Below are 18,277 nucleotides of genomic sequence, written 5' to 3' on the forward strand. Positions count from 1 at the left end.
AGCAACCATGTTAGCTAGCTATGCAACCTAGCAGTAGCTTTTGAAAGAGGACGATAGTTGACTTAACTAACAAGATAGACCATTCATAGCTGAGACAAATATTCTTATAGTAACTATATTAGCCTGCTTGAGACCGATGTCAAAAAGTCTGGTGCTAGTATACTGTAGGCTTATCCATTTAAGAATGTTTGCTAGTTAACGTTACTAACGTTAGTCCACACCCACTTGTTTTGTAATTGTCCATTATAAAAGGATGAAGTTACTAGTCTGATTAATCAGGCTGTAAAACACAATTCGTATATCGTTACAGCCTGAGTCGTGTGCAAAATCGTAAATGTTCCTTACAAGCCAGAGTGTTGCGTAAAAGTACAATATACTCTACTGGTTTGTCCTGCTGCTCGAAATTTGAGACAAAATATCCACAGTATAAACTTGGTTCCAATAGTTTTTTGGCACCATTCATTTTTCCCATATGTGGTTTTAGTAACACTTGAAATTAGGTCTCGGTTTCGTGTAGGCTTACCTTAGCATGGTATTTGATAACCGTGTAAATCTCTCTCGGACAAGGTGACTTATCAATATTTGTCTGTATTTACTCCCCCAAAATGAAACGCTAATTAGCTGCTAATGTGACTATCATTAAGAACTACAAATGCCATGATATGGATGAGACTGTGGAAACGAGTCAAACGTAAGAATCTCCATCAAATGTTAGTTAAATTGGTTACATTTCTTTAAATGGACAACTCTGTGAACTGTCTTGTGCAAGTTTTAAATTGACACAATTTAGCAAAGGTGTCAGCTAGAGATGACCTGCAAGACTTTGCAGGGATTTGTAGTCTTGCATGATTTCTATGTTGATGCCAGTTTAGCAGCTGAAAGTAAATGGAGTCGAATATAAGGATGAAAGTCAGCTTGTCCGAGAGAGATTTACATGGTTATCAAAACGTCACGCCAGGGTAAGGCTACACGAAACACAGCCCTTATATTAAGTGTTTCTAAAATCCCTTATGGGAAAAACGATTGGAACCATTTCCCTGTTTGACCGCTAGGTTTTATGGGTATTATGACACATCCAATGTGGGGCTCTATTGTGTCAGTTCAAATCATGCACAAGACAGTTTACAGAATTGTCAATTTAAAGAGATTTGGCCAATATATTCACAACTACATTTAGCTGACATTAGATAGTTAATCCAGAGATTCTTCCCTTTGCCTCGATTCAGCAGTCTCATCCAGATCATGGCATATGTACATCTTTATGTTAGCCATATTAGCATTTCATTTTTTTTGGGGGGGGGGGGGTGTATACAGGTGAATATATTACACAGTGTCAAAACGTCACGCCAGGGTATGCTTACATGAAACACAGCCATTTCTAAAATTCCCATATGGTGAATTTGAACCATTTCCCTGTTTGCCATCAAGGTTTTATGGGTATTATGACTCAAACTGTGGTATTCTATATGGTTTGGTGGGCACCAAGGTAAAATTAGTTTTATATTCTGCCCTGATTCCAAATATGCCACTTTCATTGTCATTAATTGAATATCAAAGATAAATAACTTTACCTCCGTGCCTAACTCGGGTAAAGAATAACCTCTTGTGGATATGTTGTCACATTTCAAGTAGCAAAAGGAAAAACCGTGGTAACGTTACCGGTATCATAAGTTTAAATGTCATTTTATTCAACATTGTGGCTTGTAAGGGAAATTTTGCACACAAATGTCTTGGTGGTATATACCAATTAATTGTGTATTAGAGCCTGATTAATCAGACCATCATAACAATATCTACAGATTTTGCAAGTAGTAGATGTTACACAATGTATTTTGAAGTCTGCTCCATTATGTGATAACCACATGCTTAGCTACCACTTTGAGTGATGTAATCTCTGTCTGACTGTCCTGTAAGCTGCCATTGTTTGAGCTTTCTTTTCTCTCCCTCATTTTACAGGGTTTGCTAGGGTAGTTGAGGCAGAATGGGCTCTGGTTCAAGGGGTGTAGGTGTCGGGGTCAAGCTGCTTATAGGGGCAGGAGCACTTGCCTATGGAGTCAAGGAAGCCACATACACAGGTAAAGGACAAGACATACTATTAGAGCCTGACCAATTTATCAGTGAGCCTTTCACAGATGTCTATTTGTATCGATCTTTATTCCACCGATCGTGCCGATAGAATGAACAAATACGCCTGCAACTTAAATGCGTTAATGTTCAATGGTTCCCTGAAAAGGGTGCGCTACCTGAGCAGCTCATTGAATATCATTCATTCCTGTGTTATAATGGGAGAAAGTATGGTGGTTTGATGTTGAGTTGTCTGCACTGCCAGAACACTTGAAATAATCAAAAGTACAGTTCACAGAGCAAGCAGGCCTTTCCTTATCACGTCCTCACTTAGCTAGTTAACATTAATTGTCTAGTTGACCCTTGTAAATCTAGCCAGCAGAGTGGTAGTTAGCCTAGCTAGCTAGCAATCCTTTGCTGCTGATGTGCTAACAGCTGTTAGCTAGTGCTGGACTGGCGCACAAATGAACTCGTCTTTTGACTTAATACAAAAATAACACTTACTGTCTGGGCTTGTGTCGGTTTAGTTAGCTTTCCAAAATATGCAATTTACAAAAAGCAAGACAGTTGGTGCAGTTCCTTTAGTCCTTGTGCTTGCCTTCATGATAAGGTTGTTGTAACTAGCCAGCTACTGTTGACAAACCCAATTCCATACGGCTTCAATGAAAACAAATGAGACTGATGCCAACAGTTGCTACAATCTGGGGTTGTGAACTACGTTTCTATTCTAGTGTTGATTGACATGGTAATGACCCGATGGGTATTGGAGAAAGTAGAAAAAAACTGACCTCTCTGACGCTGTACGTTAAATTGTGACGTGTCATGACATAACGTACAGTATGCATAATGCAACTTATTCTGTCGTACAGCCTCTCTCCGCCAGGTGTAGCGCTTCTCTCAGATTAAAAACAAGAAGGGGACAGTAAGGGGGGATACCTAGTCAATTGTACAACTGAATGCATTTATTTTTTGCATCATCACTGCAAGCCATCAACAGACGCTGCAAGCCGCAACAGCCACTGTTTACTTCTGAAGATAACTTTAGCGCCGCCCTAAAAACCCTATTCAAATTCAACACAAACCTTCAAATAGGTATGTAGTGTTTTATTTACATTTTAGAGGTAATAAGTTGGACAGATCGGGTGAAAAAAGCAGTTTGCCCACACAGCTTATCTCCCCCAATCACGCAGTAGGTTTCGCTTCCCCACCCGTCATTTTTAAAAAGACCAGACGGAGCTCATTTTCTTCAATCATGCAGAGACGGGCAGCATGAAGGTCTCCTCATTGATTTTGCTGGAAAGGGTAGAGATTGTGGTATTCATATTACAGTTGACCTGGAAGTATTATGTTTTTTGGGCACTAAAATAAGGTCAATTTTACGTTACAACGTGATGTACAAAAGTGCGTTAGCTATCTATAGCTTGCTAAATTAAAATGTGTTATTAAAACCAGTGTAAGCGTTTGCCTGCATAATTTTTTTTATTAATCAGTGAGAGAGAGAGAACTTTTTGTATTGAGTAATATTCATAGGGTTTGGATAAGTAATGACCCGCTAACTTATGCGAGCTCTTGTGGCTGTGCCATCAAGTGGAAACCAAGTTAAAATGTCTATTGTAAAATTGGCTTCATTTAAGTTTAGGCATAAGATTAGCACTGTGGTTAGGGTTATGTTTAAAATCAAATTTTAGGAAGAGTTTTAAGTGGGCTGGGATTATGACTTTGTTTGTAACTAGTGATGACAGTGATTATTTGCATGACCTTTGACTGCAGTAAAGCACTGTAGTAAATGTTCTCAAAACAAATAGTGACGCTTAGTACTGACATTATGAACTGCATGTTACTGCAATACATTTAGGTATGTGGTGAATTTCCGAACAGCACGCGTCAGCACACCCCCGCTGCTTTTTTATTTGTGCTTTTGTTGCTTCAGCAAGATCGCTTCTGCATAGCCCTTACTTATTCACTGTCCTAGACAAAGCGTGATCTCGTAGCTAAGGTAAACTAAATAAGTGTTATTTTTGTATTGTTCAATTAAAGAAACAAATGCATAAAATAAAAATGCAATCGATGTAAAATTAAAACAAACGATAACCCTTAACAAAACATAGTGACACGAACAAGCCTTAGGTCAAGCCTATTTTGAAGGAATCAGTTTATACAGTGCATTCTGAAAGTATTCAGACCCCTTCCACATTTTGTTACATTACAGCCTTATTCTAAAATTGATTACATTTGTTTTTTCATCAGTATACACAGTACCCCATAATGGCAAAGCAAAAAAATGTATTTAAAGTAAAAACGGATACCTTTACATAAATATTCAGACCCTTTGCTATGAGACTGGAAATTGAGCTTAGGTGCATCCTGTTTCCATTGATCATCCTTGATGTTTCTACAACGTCATTGGAGTCGACCCGTCAATTGATTGGACATGATTTGGAAAGGCACACACCTGTCTATATAAAGTCCCACAGTTGACAGTGCATGTCAGAGCAAAAACCAAGCCATGAGTTCGCAGGAATTGTTCGTAGAGCTCCAAGACAGGAATGTTGCCAAGGCACAGATCTGGGGAAGGACACACAAAATGTCTGCAGCATTGAAGGTCCCCAAGAACACAGTGGCTTCCATCATTCTTAAATGGAAGAAGTTTGGAACCCCCAAGACCCTTCCTAGAGCTGGCCGCCCGGCCAAACTGAGCAAGCGGGGGAGAAGGTCCTTGGTCAGTGAGGTGACCAAGAACCCAATGGTCACTCTGAAAGAGCTCCACAGTTCCTCTTTGGAGATGGTTGTCCTTCTGGAAGCTTCTCCCATCTCTGCAGCACTTCACCAATCAGGCCTTTATAGTAGTGGCCAGATGGAAGCCTCTCCTCAGTAAAAGGAAAGATGAACAGAGCAAAGTACAGCAAGATCCTTGATTTAAAATGAAAAGAAAAAAAAACCTGCTCAGGACCTCAGTGGGGCAACGGTTCACTTTCTAACAGGACTATGATCCAAAGCACACAGCCAAGAGAACGCAGGAGTGGTTTCTGGACAAGTCTCTGAATGTCCTTGAGCGGCCCAGCCAGAGCCCGGACTTCAACCTGGTCGAACATCTAACCCGACAGGGCGGGAGAGAATCTGGGAGCGGAGAAAAATGGGGCGGAGAAAAATGGGAGAAACTCCCCAAATACAGGTGTGCGAAGCTTATAGCGTCATACCCAAGAAGATTTGAGTCTGTAATCGCTGCCAAATGTGCTTCAACAAAGTACTGAGCAAAGGGTCTGAATACTTATGTAAATGTGACATTAGCCAATTTTATTTTTTTATACATTTCCCAAAATGTCTTAACCAGTTTTTGCTTTGTCATTATGGGGTGTTGTGTGTAGATTGGGGGCTTGCACTGTAACACATTCAATCCAATCCTCCCCTTTTTATGTTCTCCCCAGACAGCTACCTGAGGTCCTTCGTCTGCTGAGCAATATCTTTATCTTTCTAGCATTGTATTTTTAGGGTGTGTATCTGTGTATAGAGTACCAGTCAAAAGTTTGGATGCACCTACTCATTCAAGAGGTTTTCTATATTTTTACAGTTTTCTACATTGTAGAATAATAGTGAAGACATCAACAAATGAAATCATGTAGTAACCAAAAAAGTGTTAAACAAATCAAAATATATATTTTAGATTCTTCAAAGATGCCACACTTTGACAGCTTTGTACACTCTTGGGATCCTCTCAACCAGCTTCACCTGGAATACTTTTCTAACAGTCTTGGAGTACCCACATATGCTGAGCACTTGTTGGCTGCTTTTCCTTCACTCTGCTGTCCAACTCATCCCAAACCATCTCAATTGGGTCGGGGGATTGTGGAGGTCAGGTCATCTGATGCAGCACTCATCACTCTCCTTCTTGGTCAAATGGCCCTTACACCGCCTGGAGGTGTGTTGGGTCATTGTCCTGTTGAAAAACAAATGATAGTCCCATTAAGCGCAAACCAGATGTGATGGTGTATTGCTGCAGAATGCTGTGGTAGGCATGCTGGTTAAGTGTGCCTTGAATTTTAAATCACAGACCGTGTCTCCAGCGACGCACCATCATAGCTCCTCCATGCTTCACGGTGGGAACCACACATGCGGAGGTCACCCGTTCACCTACTCTGCATCTCTCAAAGACATGGCAGTTGGAACCAAAAATCTCAAATTTGGACTCCTCTGACCAAAGACATTTCCATTGCTTGTTGTTCTTGGCCCAAGCAAGTCTCTTATTGGCGAATATATATATATATATATATATATATATATATATATATATATATATATTTTAGTAGTGGTTTCTTTGCAGCAATTCGACCTTGACTGTTTCACGCAGTCTCCTCTGAACAGTTGACATTGATGTCTGTTATTTGAACTCTGAAGCAATTATTTTGGATGTAATCTGAGGCTGGTAACTCTAATGAACTTATCCTCTGCAGCAAAGGTAACTCTGGGTCAGTTTCATCATAGCGCTTTGTTTTTGCGAATGCACTTGATGAAACATTAAAATTCTTGAAATGTTCCGGATTGACTGACCAACATCTTAAAGTAATGGACTGTCATTTATCTTTGCTTTTTTTTTTAGCTGTTCTTGCCATAATATGGACTTAGACCTATTTGGTAAAAGACCATCTTCTATATACCACTCTACCTTGTCACAACACACTGATTGGCTCACACGCAAGGAAAGAAATTCCACAAATGAACTTTTAACAAGGCACACCTGTTAATTGAAATACATTCCAGGTGACTACCTCATGAAGCTGGTTGAGGGAAAGCATAAAGCTGTCAAGGCAAAGGGTGGCTACTTTTGAAGAATCTCGCACATAAAATATAGATTTTTTTTCAACTTTTTATTGAAATTTTTTTGGGGGGGTTACTACATGATTCCATATGTGTTAAAGGTTTTGATGTCTTCAATTCTACAATGTAGGAAATAGTGCAAATAAAGAAACCCTTGAATGAGTAGGTGTCCTAACTTTTTTTTTTTTTTTTTTTTTTTTTTTTTTTGGTGTATTGCGAGACCAGTTCTTTACATTCAAGACATTTTATGTAGTCATTTATATCCTGTTTTATTCTGACAAAAAGTAACGGATGCTATTGATTGTCAGTAAAAATTGTCTTGGGTATTACTTTACTGGTAGTGTGATGCCTAATTTTAAATTACAATCGACCCTGACGAAGCCATGGCACGATAGCCAAGAATACATGCAGTACTGATCATCCAGAGCGAGGTAAAACCAACCCTCTCCACCCACATTTTGTTTTTATTCCTTGGTCCTTACTCTATCACCTCCGGTTATTTTTTTAAAATATATATTTTTTTAAATTAGGGCCGATGTTGTTTTTTATTTTTTTATTTTTTTATTATTATTATTATTTTTTATTTTTTTCCCAAGTTTTCATAACAATCGCTAATTGGCCTTTATGGACACCGATTACATTGCAAGCCACGAGCAGACTGCGGGCAGGCTGACCACCTGTTGTGAGTGCAGTATCAAAAGGACCTTCTGGCTGCAAGAAGCCAAAGTAAGTTTAATGGTAGCTAGTAACTTATCTTATAAGAAAAACAATCAATCTTCACATAACTAGTGATTAACTACACATGGTTGATATTACTACCGTAATTTCCGGACTATTAAGCGCACCTGAATATAAGCCGCACCCACTGAATTAAAAATATATTATTTTGAACATAAATAAGCCACACATGTCTATAAGCCGCAGGTGCCTACCGGTACATTGAAACAAATTAACTTTACACAGGCTTTAACGAAACACGGCTTGTAATAAAAATTAGCAGTAAGCTTTAGTTGTCTTTTTGCACTGAGTCAATTCCTCACGCTGCTGTTTCCAACGTCTTATCGACTCATTAAGACCAAGCTCCCGTGCAGCAGCTCTATTTCCTTTTCCAACAGCCAGATCAATCGCCTTCAACTTGAAAGCTGCATCATATGCATTTCTCCGTGTCTTTGCCATGATGAGGGTGACAAAATGACTACCGTAATCAGAATGATGGGACGTTTGAGAGCGCTCGATTTAATCTAAACAGTAAACAAAAAAGTTGTTTGACCTTAACCCGTTTGGCAATTTCATTGGTCTAATGAAAGCTTCATGCCGCCAAAAAACTGGGCACGTCACAGAATGCGTTTGTTTTTTTGGAGAAAAATAGATTGAAAGCAGGAAAAATCCATATATTAGCCGCGTCATTGTTTAAGCCGCGGGGTTCAAAGCCTGGGGAAAAAAGTTGCGGCTTAAAGTCCGGAATTTACGATAGGTTAACTAGCTTGTCCTGTGTTGCATATAATCAATGCGGTGCCTGTTAATTTATCGAATCACAGCCTACTTCATTTTGATTTAACAGAGCATTCTCAAAAAAAGCACCATCATTGCAATGTACCTAACCATAAACATCAATGCGTTACTTAAAATCAATACACAAGTTTATATATTTTTAAACCAGCATATGTAGTTAATATTGACTGCTAACATGAATCTTTTAACTAGGGAAATTGTCACTTCTCTTGCATTCAGTACAAGCAGAATCAGGGTATATGCAGCAGTTTGGGCCGCCTGGCTCGTTGCGAACTGTCTTCCTAACAAAGACCGTAATTAATTTGATAGATTTTGCATAAATATGACACAACATTGACGGTTGTGCAATGTAACAGCAATATTTAGACTTATGGATGTCACCCGTTAGATAAAATATGGAACGATTCCGTGTTTCACTGAAAGAATAAACGTTTTGTTTTCAAAATAGTAGTTTCCGGATTTGACCATATTAATGACCTACGGCTCGTATTTCTGTGTTTATTATATTTAAGTATATGATTTGATAGAGCAGTCTGACTGAGTGGTGGTAGGCAGCAGCAGGCTCGTTGGCATTCATTCAAACAGCAGCTCTTAGCAATGCTGGGATGCACAGCGCTGTTAATGCTTCAAGACTATCAACTCCCGAGATTAGGCTGGCAATACGATACTGCCTATAAGAACATTCAATAGTCAAAGGTATATGAAATACAAATGGTATAGAGAAATAGTCCTATAATAACTACAACATAAAACTACTTAACTGGGAATATTGAAGACTCATGTTAAAAGGAACCACCGGCTTTCATATATTCTCATGTTCTGAGCAAGGAACTTAAACGTTAGCTTTTTTACATGGCACATAATGCACTTTTACTTTCTTCTCCAACACTTTGTTTTTGCATTATTTAAACCGAATTGAACATTTCATTTATTTGAGACTAAATAGATTTTATTGATGTATTAAGTTAAAATAGTGTTCATTCAGTATTGTTGTAATTGTCATTATTACAAATATAAAAATCATCCGAATTTAAAAAAAATTTTTTTAATGGGTATTGACTTTTTTTGGTCCTCCAACCGGTATTGGTGTTGAAAAGTCGGGCGACCTCTAGATATAAACTCAGCAAAAAAAAGTGCGTCTTTCAAAGATAATTCGTTTAAAATCGAAATTACTTCACAGATCTTCATTGTAAAGGGTTTAAACACTGTTTCCCATGCTTGTTCAATGAACCATAAGCAATTAATGAACAGCTTACAGACGGTAGGCAATTAAGGTCACAGTTATGAAACCTTAGGACACTAAAGAGGCCTTTCTACTGACTCTGGAAAAACACCAAAAGAAAGATGCCCAGGGACCCTGCTCATCTGCGTGAATGTGCCTTAGGCATGCTGCAAGGAGGAATGAGGACTGCAGATGTGGCCAGGGCAATAAATTGTGAGACGCATAAGACGGCGCTACAAGACAGACAGCTGATCGTCCTCGCAGTGGCAGACCACGTTTAACAACACCTGCACAGGATCGGTACATCCGAACATCACACCTGCGGGACAGGTACAGGATGGCAACAACTGCCCGTGTTACAACAGACACAATCCCTCCATCAGTGCTCAGACTTTCTGCAATAGGCTGAGAGAGGCTGGACTGAGGTCTTGTAGGCCTGTTGTAAGGCAGGTCCTCACCAGACATCACCGGCAACAACGTCGCCTATGGGCACAAACCCACCGTTGCTGGACCAGACAGGACTGGCAAAAAGTGCTCTTCACTGACAAGTTGTGGTTTTGTCTCACCAAGGCTGATGGTTGGATTCGTGTTTAATGTCAAAGGAAGGAGCTTTACACCGAGGCCTGTACTCTGAAGCGGGATCGATTTTTGAAGGTGGATGGTCCGTCATGGTCTGGGTCTTGGTCATGGTCTTGCAGTTAATGAAATGCTTGACGTAATCATTAAAAATAATTGGGGAATCATCCAAAGTGATACGCTACTACGCCAAGTCTTTCCTGAGCCACCAGTCATAAGCTTCAAGAGATGTCCTACCCTAAAGGACAAATTAGTCCACAGTTATCTTCCGGGTGACTCTCAAAAAACTTGGCTTGGCCACAAACCCAAGGGCTCTTTTAAATGTAACCAGTGCAACCATTGCAGAAATATTGCACAGAAAAAGTATTTCATTGATACAGCTTCCAAAATGGAGTATTACGTCAAGCATTTCATTAACTGCAAAACCACTCATGTCATCTATAGATTGGAATGTCCACAGTGCAAGGTGTTCTACATTGGACGGACAAAGAGACGCCTTCAAGATCGCCTAGCGGAACACAAGTACGCCATACGGGTAGGCAATGAAGACTACCCCATGGCAAGGCACTACAAGTCCTTCACCATGGCAACCCTGCCTCCCTACAAGCTATGGGTATTGATCATATCCCGGCCTCTATTAGAAAAGGGGACCGCCTTAAACAGTTAAACCAAATGGAAAGTTTTTGGATTTACAAACTACAGGCCACTAAATACCCGGGTTTAAATGAAGATATGGATTTCTCACCCTTCCTGTAGGGTTGTGATGGGTACATTTGCTGTCATCTAGTGGATATTTTTGCTCAATTGCCCTCAGCTATGTTTAGACTCTTGTTGTTCATGTTTTGCTGTGTTCTAGTGTACTATGGAATGTATTGCTTTCTTATTCTTGACACTTCGCCCAGACATATTTAAGGTTAGAACTACCTTTGTAAGTGTTCTGATACTTCTAGTTTGGAGTTACATTTTTATGATAACATAGCTACAGCATTTCACTTTAAAGTGTGTATACTATTGCTTACTAGGTGTGTCCAATCAATTTTAACCACTCCCCCTTCTAATTAGGGTTAATTGGAAAAGCTGTTAAACAGAGAACATTGTATTATTTCTTTGTACACCCTGATGAAGGCCATGCAGCCGAAACGCGTCAGTTTTTTAAAAACATTGTTTCTATTGAACATGCCATACTAATAAAGGCATTTTAATTAATTATATGAAGAGTGCCTTGGTCCTCCTTTCTTTTTGAAGATCAGTTCTATTTCTGACGCAGATCGCGCTGCAAGTCCTGCCTCTCCCATCTTCTCATTTGGTTTGTAGAAGCAGGGACCCACGTGCCATCTCCTCATTGGTTATACCCACGTGGGTGACTGAAAGACGAACGAGGTCAGTGGCGGTAATGCAACTAATTTATGAAAGTTGCCAATCGCGTCATAAAGTTGGGAAGGAAAAAGCCTGGAAGGTGGAGAGATGACTAGAAACGACCGGTTGACTGTTTTTATGTGTGGATTAATTGTCGGAGTAGAGGACCTTGTGCATTTCAGGTAAAATAACAAATCAATGTTTATATCCCAGGACAAATTAGCTAGCAACAGCAAGCTAGTTAAATAGGACAAATAAGCTAGCAAGTGCAAGCTAAATTGCCATGCATGTTTAATGCTTTTCGACCAGTCCCCAAATTAATATAATTGGTTCAGATTATGTTTTGATATTTTAACCTGCGTGTCGTGATCGCGTTTGGTGTGGGGGGAACAAAATACGTTTATGCACGCGCGCAGCCGGTTTGGGATCCGTGTTACGGTTGCACATTTTGGGGATATTCAGAGGTGGAAACTTTCCGTGGGAATTAACGGGAATATTTACATATTAATACCATTTTAATTGTTTTTTTGCATTGGATATTTACCATATCATATGGAGACAAACATAAACCTTTTACCTTAAGTAGACACAATGTAAATCGGAAGTTTACATACACTTAGGTTGGAGTCATTAAAACTAGTTTTTCAAACACTCCCCAAATTTCTTGTCAACAAACTATAGTTTTGGCAAGTCGTTTAGGCCATCTACATTGTGCATGACAAGTAATTTTTCACTTAATTCACTATCACAATTGCAGTGGGTCAGAAGTTTGCATATACTAAGTTGACTGCCTTTAAACGGCTTGGAAAATTCCAGAAAATGATGTCATGGCTTTAAAAGCTTCTGATAGGCTAATTGACATTATTTGAGTCAATTGGTGTACCTGTGGATGTATTTCAAGGCCTACCTTCAAACTCAGTGCCTCTTTGCTTGACATCATGGGAAAATCAAAAGAAATCAGTCAAGACCTCAGACGCCTGAAGGTACCACGTTCATCTGTACAAACAATAGTACGCAAGTATAAACACCATGGGACCACGCAGCCGTCTTACCGCTCTGGAAGGAGACGCGTTCTGTCTCCTATAGATGAACGTACTATGGTGCAAGTCAATCCCAGAACAACAGCAAAGGACCTTGTGAAGATGCTGGAGGAAACCGGTACAAAAGTATCTATATCCACAGTAAAACGAGTCCTATATCGACGTAACCTGAAAGGATGCTCAGCAAGGAAGAAGCCACTGCTCCAAAACTGCCATTAAAAAAGCCAGACTATGGTTTGCAACTGCACATGGGGACAAAGATCGTACTTCTTGGAGAAATGTCCTCTGGTCTGATGAAACAGAAATGGAACTGTTCGGCCATAATGCCCATCGTCATGTTTGGAGGAAAAAGGGCGAGGCTTGCAAGCCAAAGAACACCATCCCAACCGTGAAGCACGGGGGTGGCATCATCATGTTGTGGTGGTGCTTTGCTGAAGGAGGGACTGGTGCAATTCACAAAATAGATGGCATCATGCAGGAGGGAAATTGTGGATATATTGACGCAACATCTCAAGACATGAGTCAGGAAGTTAAAGCTTGGTCGCAATTGGGTCTTCCAAATGGACAATGACCCCAAGCATACTTCATAAAGTTGTGGCAAAATGGCTTAAAGACAACAAAGTCAAGGTATTGGAGTAGCCATCACAAAGCCCTGACCTCATTCCTATAGAAAATATGTGCGCAGAACTGGATAAAGCATGTGCGAGCAAGGAGCACTACAAACCTGACTCAGTTACACCAGCTCTGTCAGGAGGAATGGGCCAAAATTCACCCAACTTATTGTGGGAAGCTTGTGGAAGGCTACCTGAAATGTTTGACCCAAGTTAAACAATTTAAAGGCAATGCTACCAAATAATAATTGCGTGTATGTAAACTTCTGACCCACTGGGAATGTGATGAAAGAAATAAAAGCTGAAATAAATCATTCTCTGTTATTCTTACATTTCACTTTCTTAAAAGAAAGTGTTGATCCTAACTGACCTAAAACGGGGCATTTTTACTACGATTAACTGTCAGGAATTGTGAGAAACTGAGTTTAAATGTATTTGGCTAAAGGTGTATGAAATTCCGACTTCAACTGTAATTGCAAATTATTTAAATCCTTCCAATAGAAATAAAATAATTTAGTTACGAATTTAACTTTAAATGAGTTGACTTCACATGGGATGATTTCACTGAACAAAAGAAAGGGAATATTGAATGATCCATTCCATCTCCCAAAAATGTTTTCAACATAAATCTGTAAAATAATAGTCTAGAAACTAAAGCTTTGGTTGACTTCCCCTCAGGCTTCCATGTCTTCTCCCTGGACCTCCTCAATTTCCACCTCTTGAACATCAGACTCTGAGGCCTCATCTTCACTGTCACTTTCCAACCTTGTTGATGATGGCTCGTTGTCAGGCTCAAAGCTTCAAATTTGCCCGGATGGCCACCAATTTTTCAACCCTTGTTGGTCAGCTGGTTGCGTGCTTTGGTTTGTGTGTGTGCCCAAATGAGGACCAGTTGTGCTCTGAGGTGGCTGATGTTGGTGGGATTTGGAGGATGGAGGCCACAGGGGAAAGAGCCTCAGATCCACAAAGTCCCTTCCACCAGGTGGCTGATGAAATATGTTGGCACGACTGCCATATTGAATCCCAAAGCCCTTGCTTGGAAGTGCACTTCGCCAGACTGCCAAGAACCTTGGCGCGAGACACGGTAGTGATGACTCCATAGGCCTTGTTGATCTCTGCACCAGACAGGATGCTCTTGCCAGCATACTTTGGATCCAACATGGTCGCTGAGGCGTGTATGGGCTTCAGGCAGAAGTCTTCATGCTTTTTGTTATATTTCAGAACTGCAGTTTCTTCTGCTTGGAGCAACAGTGAAGTGGGCAGGGCAGTACAGATTTCTTCTCTTACATCTGCAAGCAGAGACTGAACATCGTCTCCCTCAATCCGTGCGATGGCTACTGCGATAGGTTTTCAGGCTGCTTACCTCCCCCCCAAAATACATCATCCAGGAAGATCCTCTTGATGGGGCTGTCCATATCGGCAGACTGTGATATGGCCATTTCTTGGAGAGACTCCTTCCCCTCCAGGAGACTGTCAAACATGACTACACCAGCCTGTGCTGACTCTACCTTTATTTATTTTTTGATGGTTAATGGACTACCTTTTAGCTGGGATAGCTTTGTAAATTAAAGGAGAATTGTGGGGAGGTTGACCTTACTGCTTGACAGACTAGAGACAACACTGCGCTACCAGGACCCAAGGGCTCTTTCTCAATTCGTCTTAACTCGATTCCTATCTCCTTTATTCACCACCACCTCAAATACATTGGAGGAAAGGTTCAAAAGTAGTTATTGGATGTTCTCACGTGCGACTTGGACGAGAGTAGAGGAAAGCGCAGTGTTGTCTTGTCAAACAGTACGGACCCCTCCCTTAATTCACATGGCTATCCCGGGGAGTTTTCAGACATTTTCTATTAACGCTATTGCATCGGTGGTCCTCATTACCATGGGATGCAAATTACCCCTGGATCATGTTTTGAAGCGTCATTTCTAAACTGTACTGCAACTGGTTTTAAATGAGTTGTTCCTTTTCTCCTCAGTGGAAGGTGGTCAGAGGGCCATCATCTTCAACAGGATTGGTGGGATGCAGATGGACACGGTACTCGCTGAGGGGCTCCACTTTAGGTAGATGTCCTTCGTTATCACTCACCTTTTGACCTTGACTGGCAGGGCAGAGCTTTGTCGTGTTCATTAGGCTCATAATGGAGGAAAACGGCCATAGGGAGGGACTACCTGCACATGTCCAATAAGAAAGTCATGTTCGTTTTCCTTTGCGAAACGTTTTGTTTTCGGTTGTGTGCCCTAATGAACACGAATGACCCTGAACTGTTTTCACAGCAGGAGATGAGGGTGATTTCATATCTTTGGTGAACTGTTTAAACAAGGCTATATTCATTAGCCTCACTCTACATTCTTGTTGACAGGATACCATGGTTCCAGTACCCTGTCATCTATGACATAAGGGCGAGACCAAGAAAGATATCGTCCCTAACCGGAAGCAAAGGTGACTTGATTGGACACTAATGTGTCTGCAGGGGACTTAATAATAATTTATTTTTATTTTTTTCTGAACATTTTAATCCTGATCAAAATGATCCTTTGTCTTGATCAAATTAAACCTCTTGTTGCATATGAGATGCTGTTCAGTTTTGTTTATGGAACACATCTAGGAACAAACTACCTTTTCACAAAAATACATTTTTGTGATTTGATTGACTCCACAACAGCACTTCAATCAGTGGCCTGGGCCATTCTAAACTGTTGTATATTTGTGGAGAATGACATTCACCAAAACTAGATCCACATTTACTGAATTGTAACAAAGTCCATTATTCCTGCTGTTGCAACACATTGATTCCATGGCAGGATGGATTTAATGTATTCATTTTTTTATTTTTATTGCTGTTGTCCGTACAGAATGTATTCAAAACATTATCTTGCCTCCTGGCTGCAGTGAGGCGAGTGGAAAAAATATTGGATAAAGAACATTCATTATTTTCATAGAAAAAGAAAGACTGGCAGACAGTGAATGGAGGCTATGTTAAAGGACTACTCTATTTACAGCCATTTTAGCCTAGTGTATAAGAGCGTTGGACCAAATACCAAAAAGTTGATGGTATGAATCCCTGGAAAATCTGCTGTTCTGCCTTAGAGCAATGCAGTTAACCCCCAAAAACAACTGCGCCCCGGGTGCGGATGACATGGACGTTGATTAAGGCCTTGCCTCTCTGACTCAGAGGGGTTGAGTTAAATGCGGAAGACACATTTCGGTTTAATGTGTCGTTGTGCAACTAATTAGGGATCTCCTTTCCCCTATTGAGTCTTGAATATCACCTAAAATGGCTCCGACTCTCTCCTCCCCCTTATTGTCTCTGTCCCGGTACAGACCTGCAGATGGTGAACATCGCTCTGCGCGTGCTGTCCCGTCCTGTGGCCTCCAACCTGCCTGCCATGTACCAGCAGCTGGGCAAGGATTACGATGAGAAGGTGCTGCCCTCCATCGTCAATGAGGTGCTGAAGAGTGTTGTGGCCAAGTTCAACGCCTCGCAGCTCATCACACAGAGAGCTCAGGTATACAGGAAGGGGTGTTTTTGGGAATACTGTTTCTCTTAAAGTGCTATGGTAAAGTTGTAGTTGCTCTAAGCTTTTGCACTACCGGTATGCACTTTATCACCTTTCATTTTGTTAAATCAAATAACTTTTGTTAGATCTGAGTCTGAAGAACTTTTCTGCATTATGCAAACATTTACACTACATTTGTCCTGGCTCCATGCACCTGCTGCATACTGAATGTGCTTTTAATGAATTGAGCTCAGTAATGGCCTTTTCACTTGGAACAGGTTTTTATAGTTGTTGTTTGCCAATTAAAATGCATTTTAGAATGATGGACCAATGGAACTAAAAGGGTTCTTCTGTCGTTAGGTGTCCCTGATGATTCGGCGGGAGCTCTTTGAACGGGCCAAGGACTTCAACATCATCCTGGACGATGTGGCCATCACCGAGCTGAGCTTCAGCAGAGAGTACACTGCCGCAGTGGAAGCAAAGCAAGTCGGTGAGGAGGCTCACGCTCATACCCTCGCTATTGCATATATAGTACACTACTTTTTACCAGAACTCTCTGGGACTGGGATGGGACTGGGGAAATGTAACCACTGCAATTCATAGACTGCACTCTAGATCAGTGGTTCCCCAAAATGTTTTCCTTCGTGACCCACCGGTTGACGTCTTTTGAGTAGCGACTCACCATAAGTGTTGAGCGGTGAAAAAACATACACGGAACAAAGAATAAGTAAAAAATATTAACTTGGCAGCAGAGAAATTGCAGTTTCAAAGCTTATCTTCTGCAATTCTGCCATGGAGCTGAAAGAAAATGTTGCAGTTTCAAGCCAATCTCCTGCAATTCTATACGTTTTTGCTGTGGAGCTTGAATGTATTTTTCAGGAAAGCAAATTTCCTACAATTGTAGGAAATTACCCAGAAGTGACAGGTTGGTACGAATTCTCCGCTGCGCTCTATCAGCACCATTGACAGCGCCCTACATACAAAAGCAAGATTTTGACCAACCAGCTAGATTGTTTCTTACCTTTTCAGAAGAGCCACATTTACGTGTCCTTAAAAATATCCTAGAACTAATTACTAAAACACTATTCCTTGTTTGGATCTGTAGCATATGCAAAACATTCAGCCTATTTTATTGGTTTTTACTTTCCTAAAACAATTCATTACAGCAATCATAAGGATAATGTACTTCACTGTTTAACCAAATAATGGTTTTGGCCTGTTAAATAAATAGGATGTTTTTAGTGAGGTGAATGAATCTGTAGCCTGCACCAATGCAACCAATAAAAAATATGTACCCCCACAGCCATGTGTCAAAAGGTCGCAAAAATGCATTGTAGGCTTTTCACTATAGGCATACACTAACTTTTTGTTTCACTTCAATGAAAAAGGCCTCCATATTCGCAAACAGTAGTAGCCTAGGCCAATGTTCCTCTCTCTCGTTTTTCTCTCTTCAGCACCAGGGCAGTCCCGGACAATTTGGCCGGCTACAATTATATTTATTGGCTTTTTAAATTTATTTTATTGGCCAAAAGCCAGCAATTACCGGCTAATGGAGACCATGCACCCCAGTGCCTTTGTATAGCC

General features: G+C 40.6%; 1 protein-coding gene across 2 annotated transcripts in view; it reads left to right on the forward strand.

Moving 5' to 3' along the window:
* Window positions 1–18,277, forward strand: part of phb2a (prohibitin 2a) — a 31,879-nt gene that overhangs the window by 211 nt on the left and 13,391 nt on the right. For both annotated transcript variants that reach the window (XM_029704019.1, XM_029704020.1), the window contains exons 2-6: window positions 1,957–2,075; window positions 15,172–15,256; window positions 15,556–15,635; window positions 16,518–16,702; window positions 17,054–17,183. In XM_029704019.1, the coding sequence (XP_029559879.1) occupies window positions 1,982–2,075; window positions 15,172–15,256; window positions 15,556–15,635; window positions 16,518–16,702; window positions 17,054–17,183 (574 nt within the window). In that variant the 5' untranslated portion in view covers window positions 1,957–1,981. The remainder of the gene's footprint in view (window positions 1–1,956; window positions 2,076–15,171; window positions 15,257–15,555; window positions 15,636–16,517; window positions 16,703–17,053; window positions 17,184–18,277) is intronic.

Source organism: Salmo trutta, chromosome 21 (genome assembly GCF_901001165.1).
Source record: "Salmo trutta chromosome 21, fSalTru1.1, whole genome shotgun sequence".
NCBI classification, from domain to species: Eukaryota; Metazoa; Chordata; class Actinopteri; order Salmoniformes; family Salmonidae; genus Salmo; species Salmo trutta.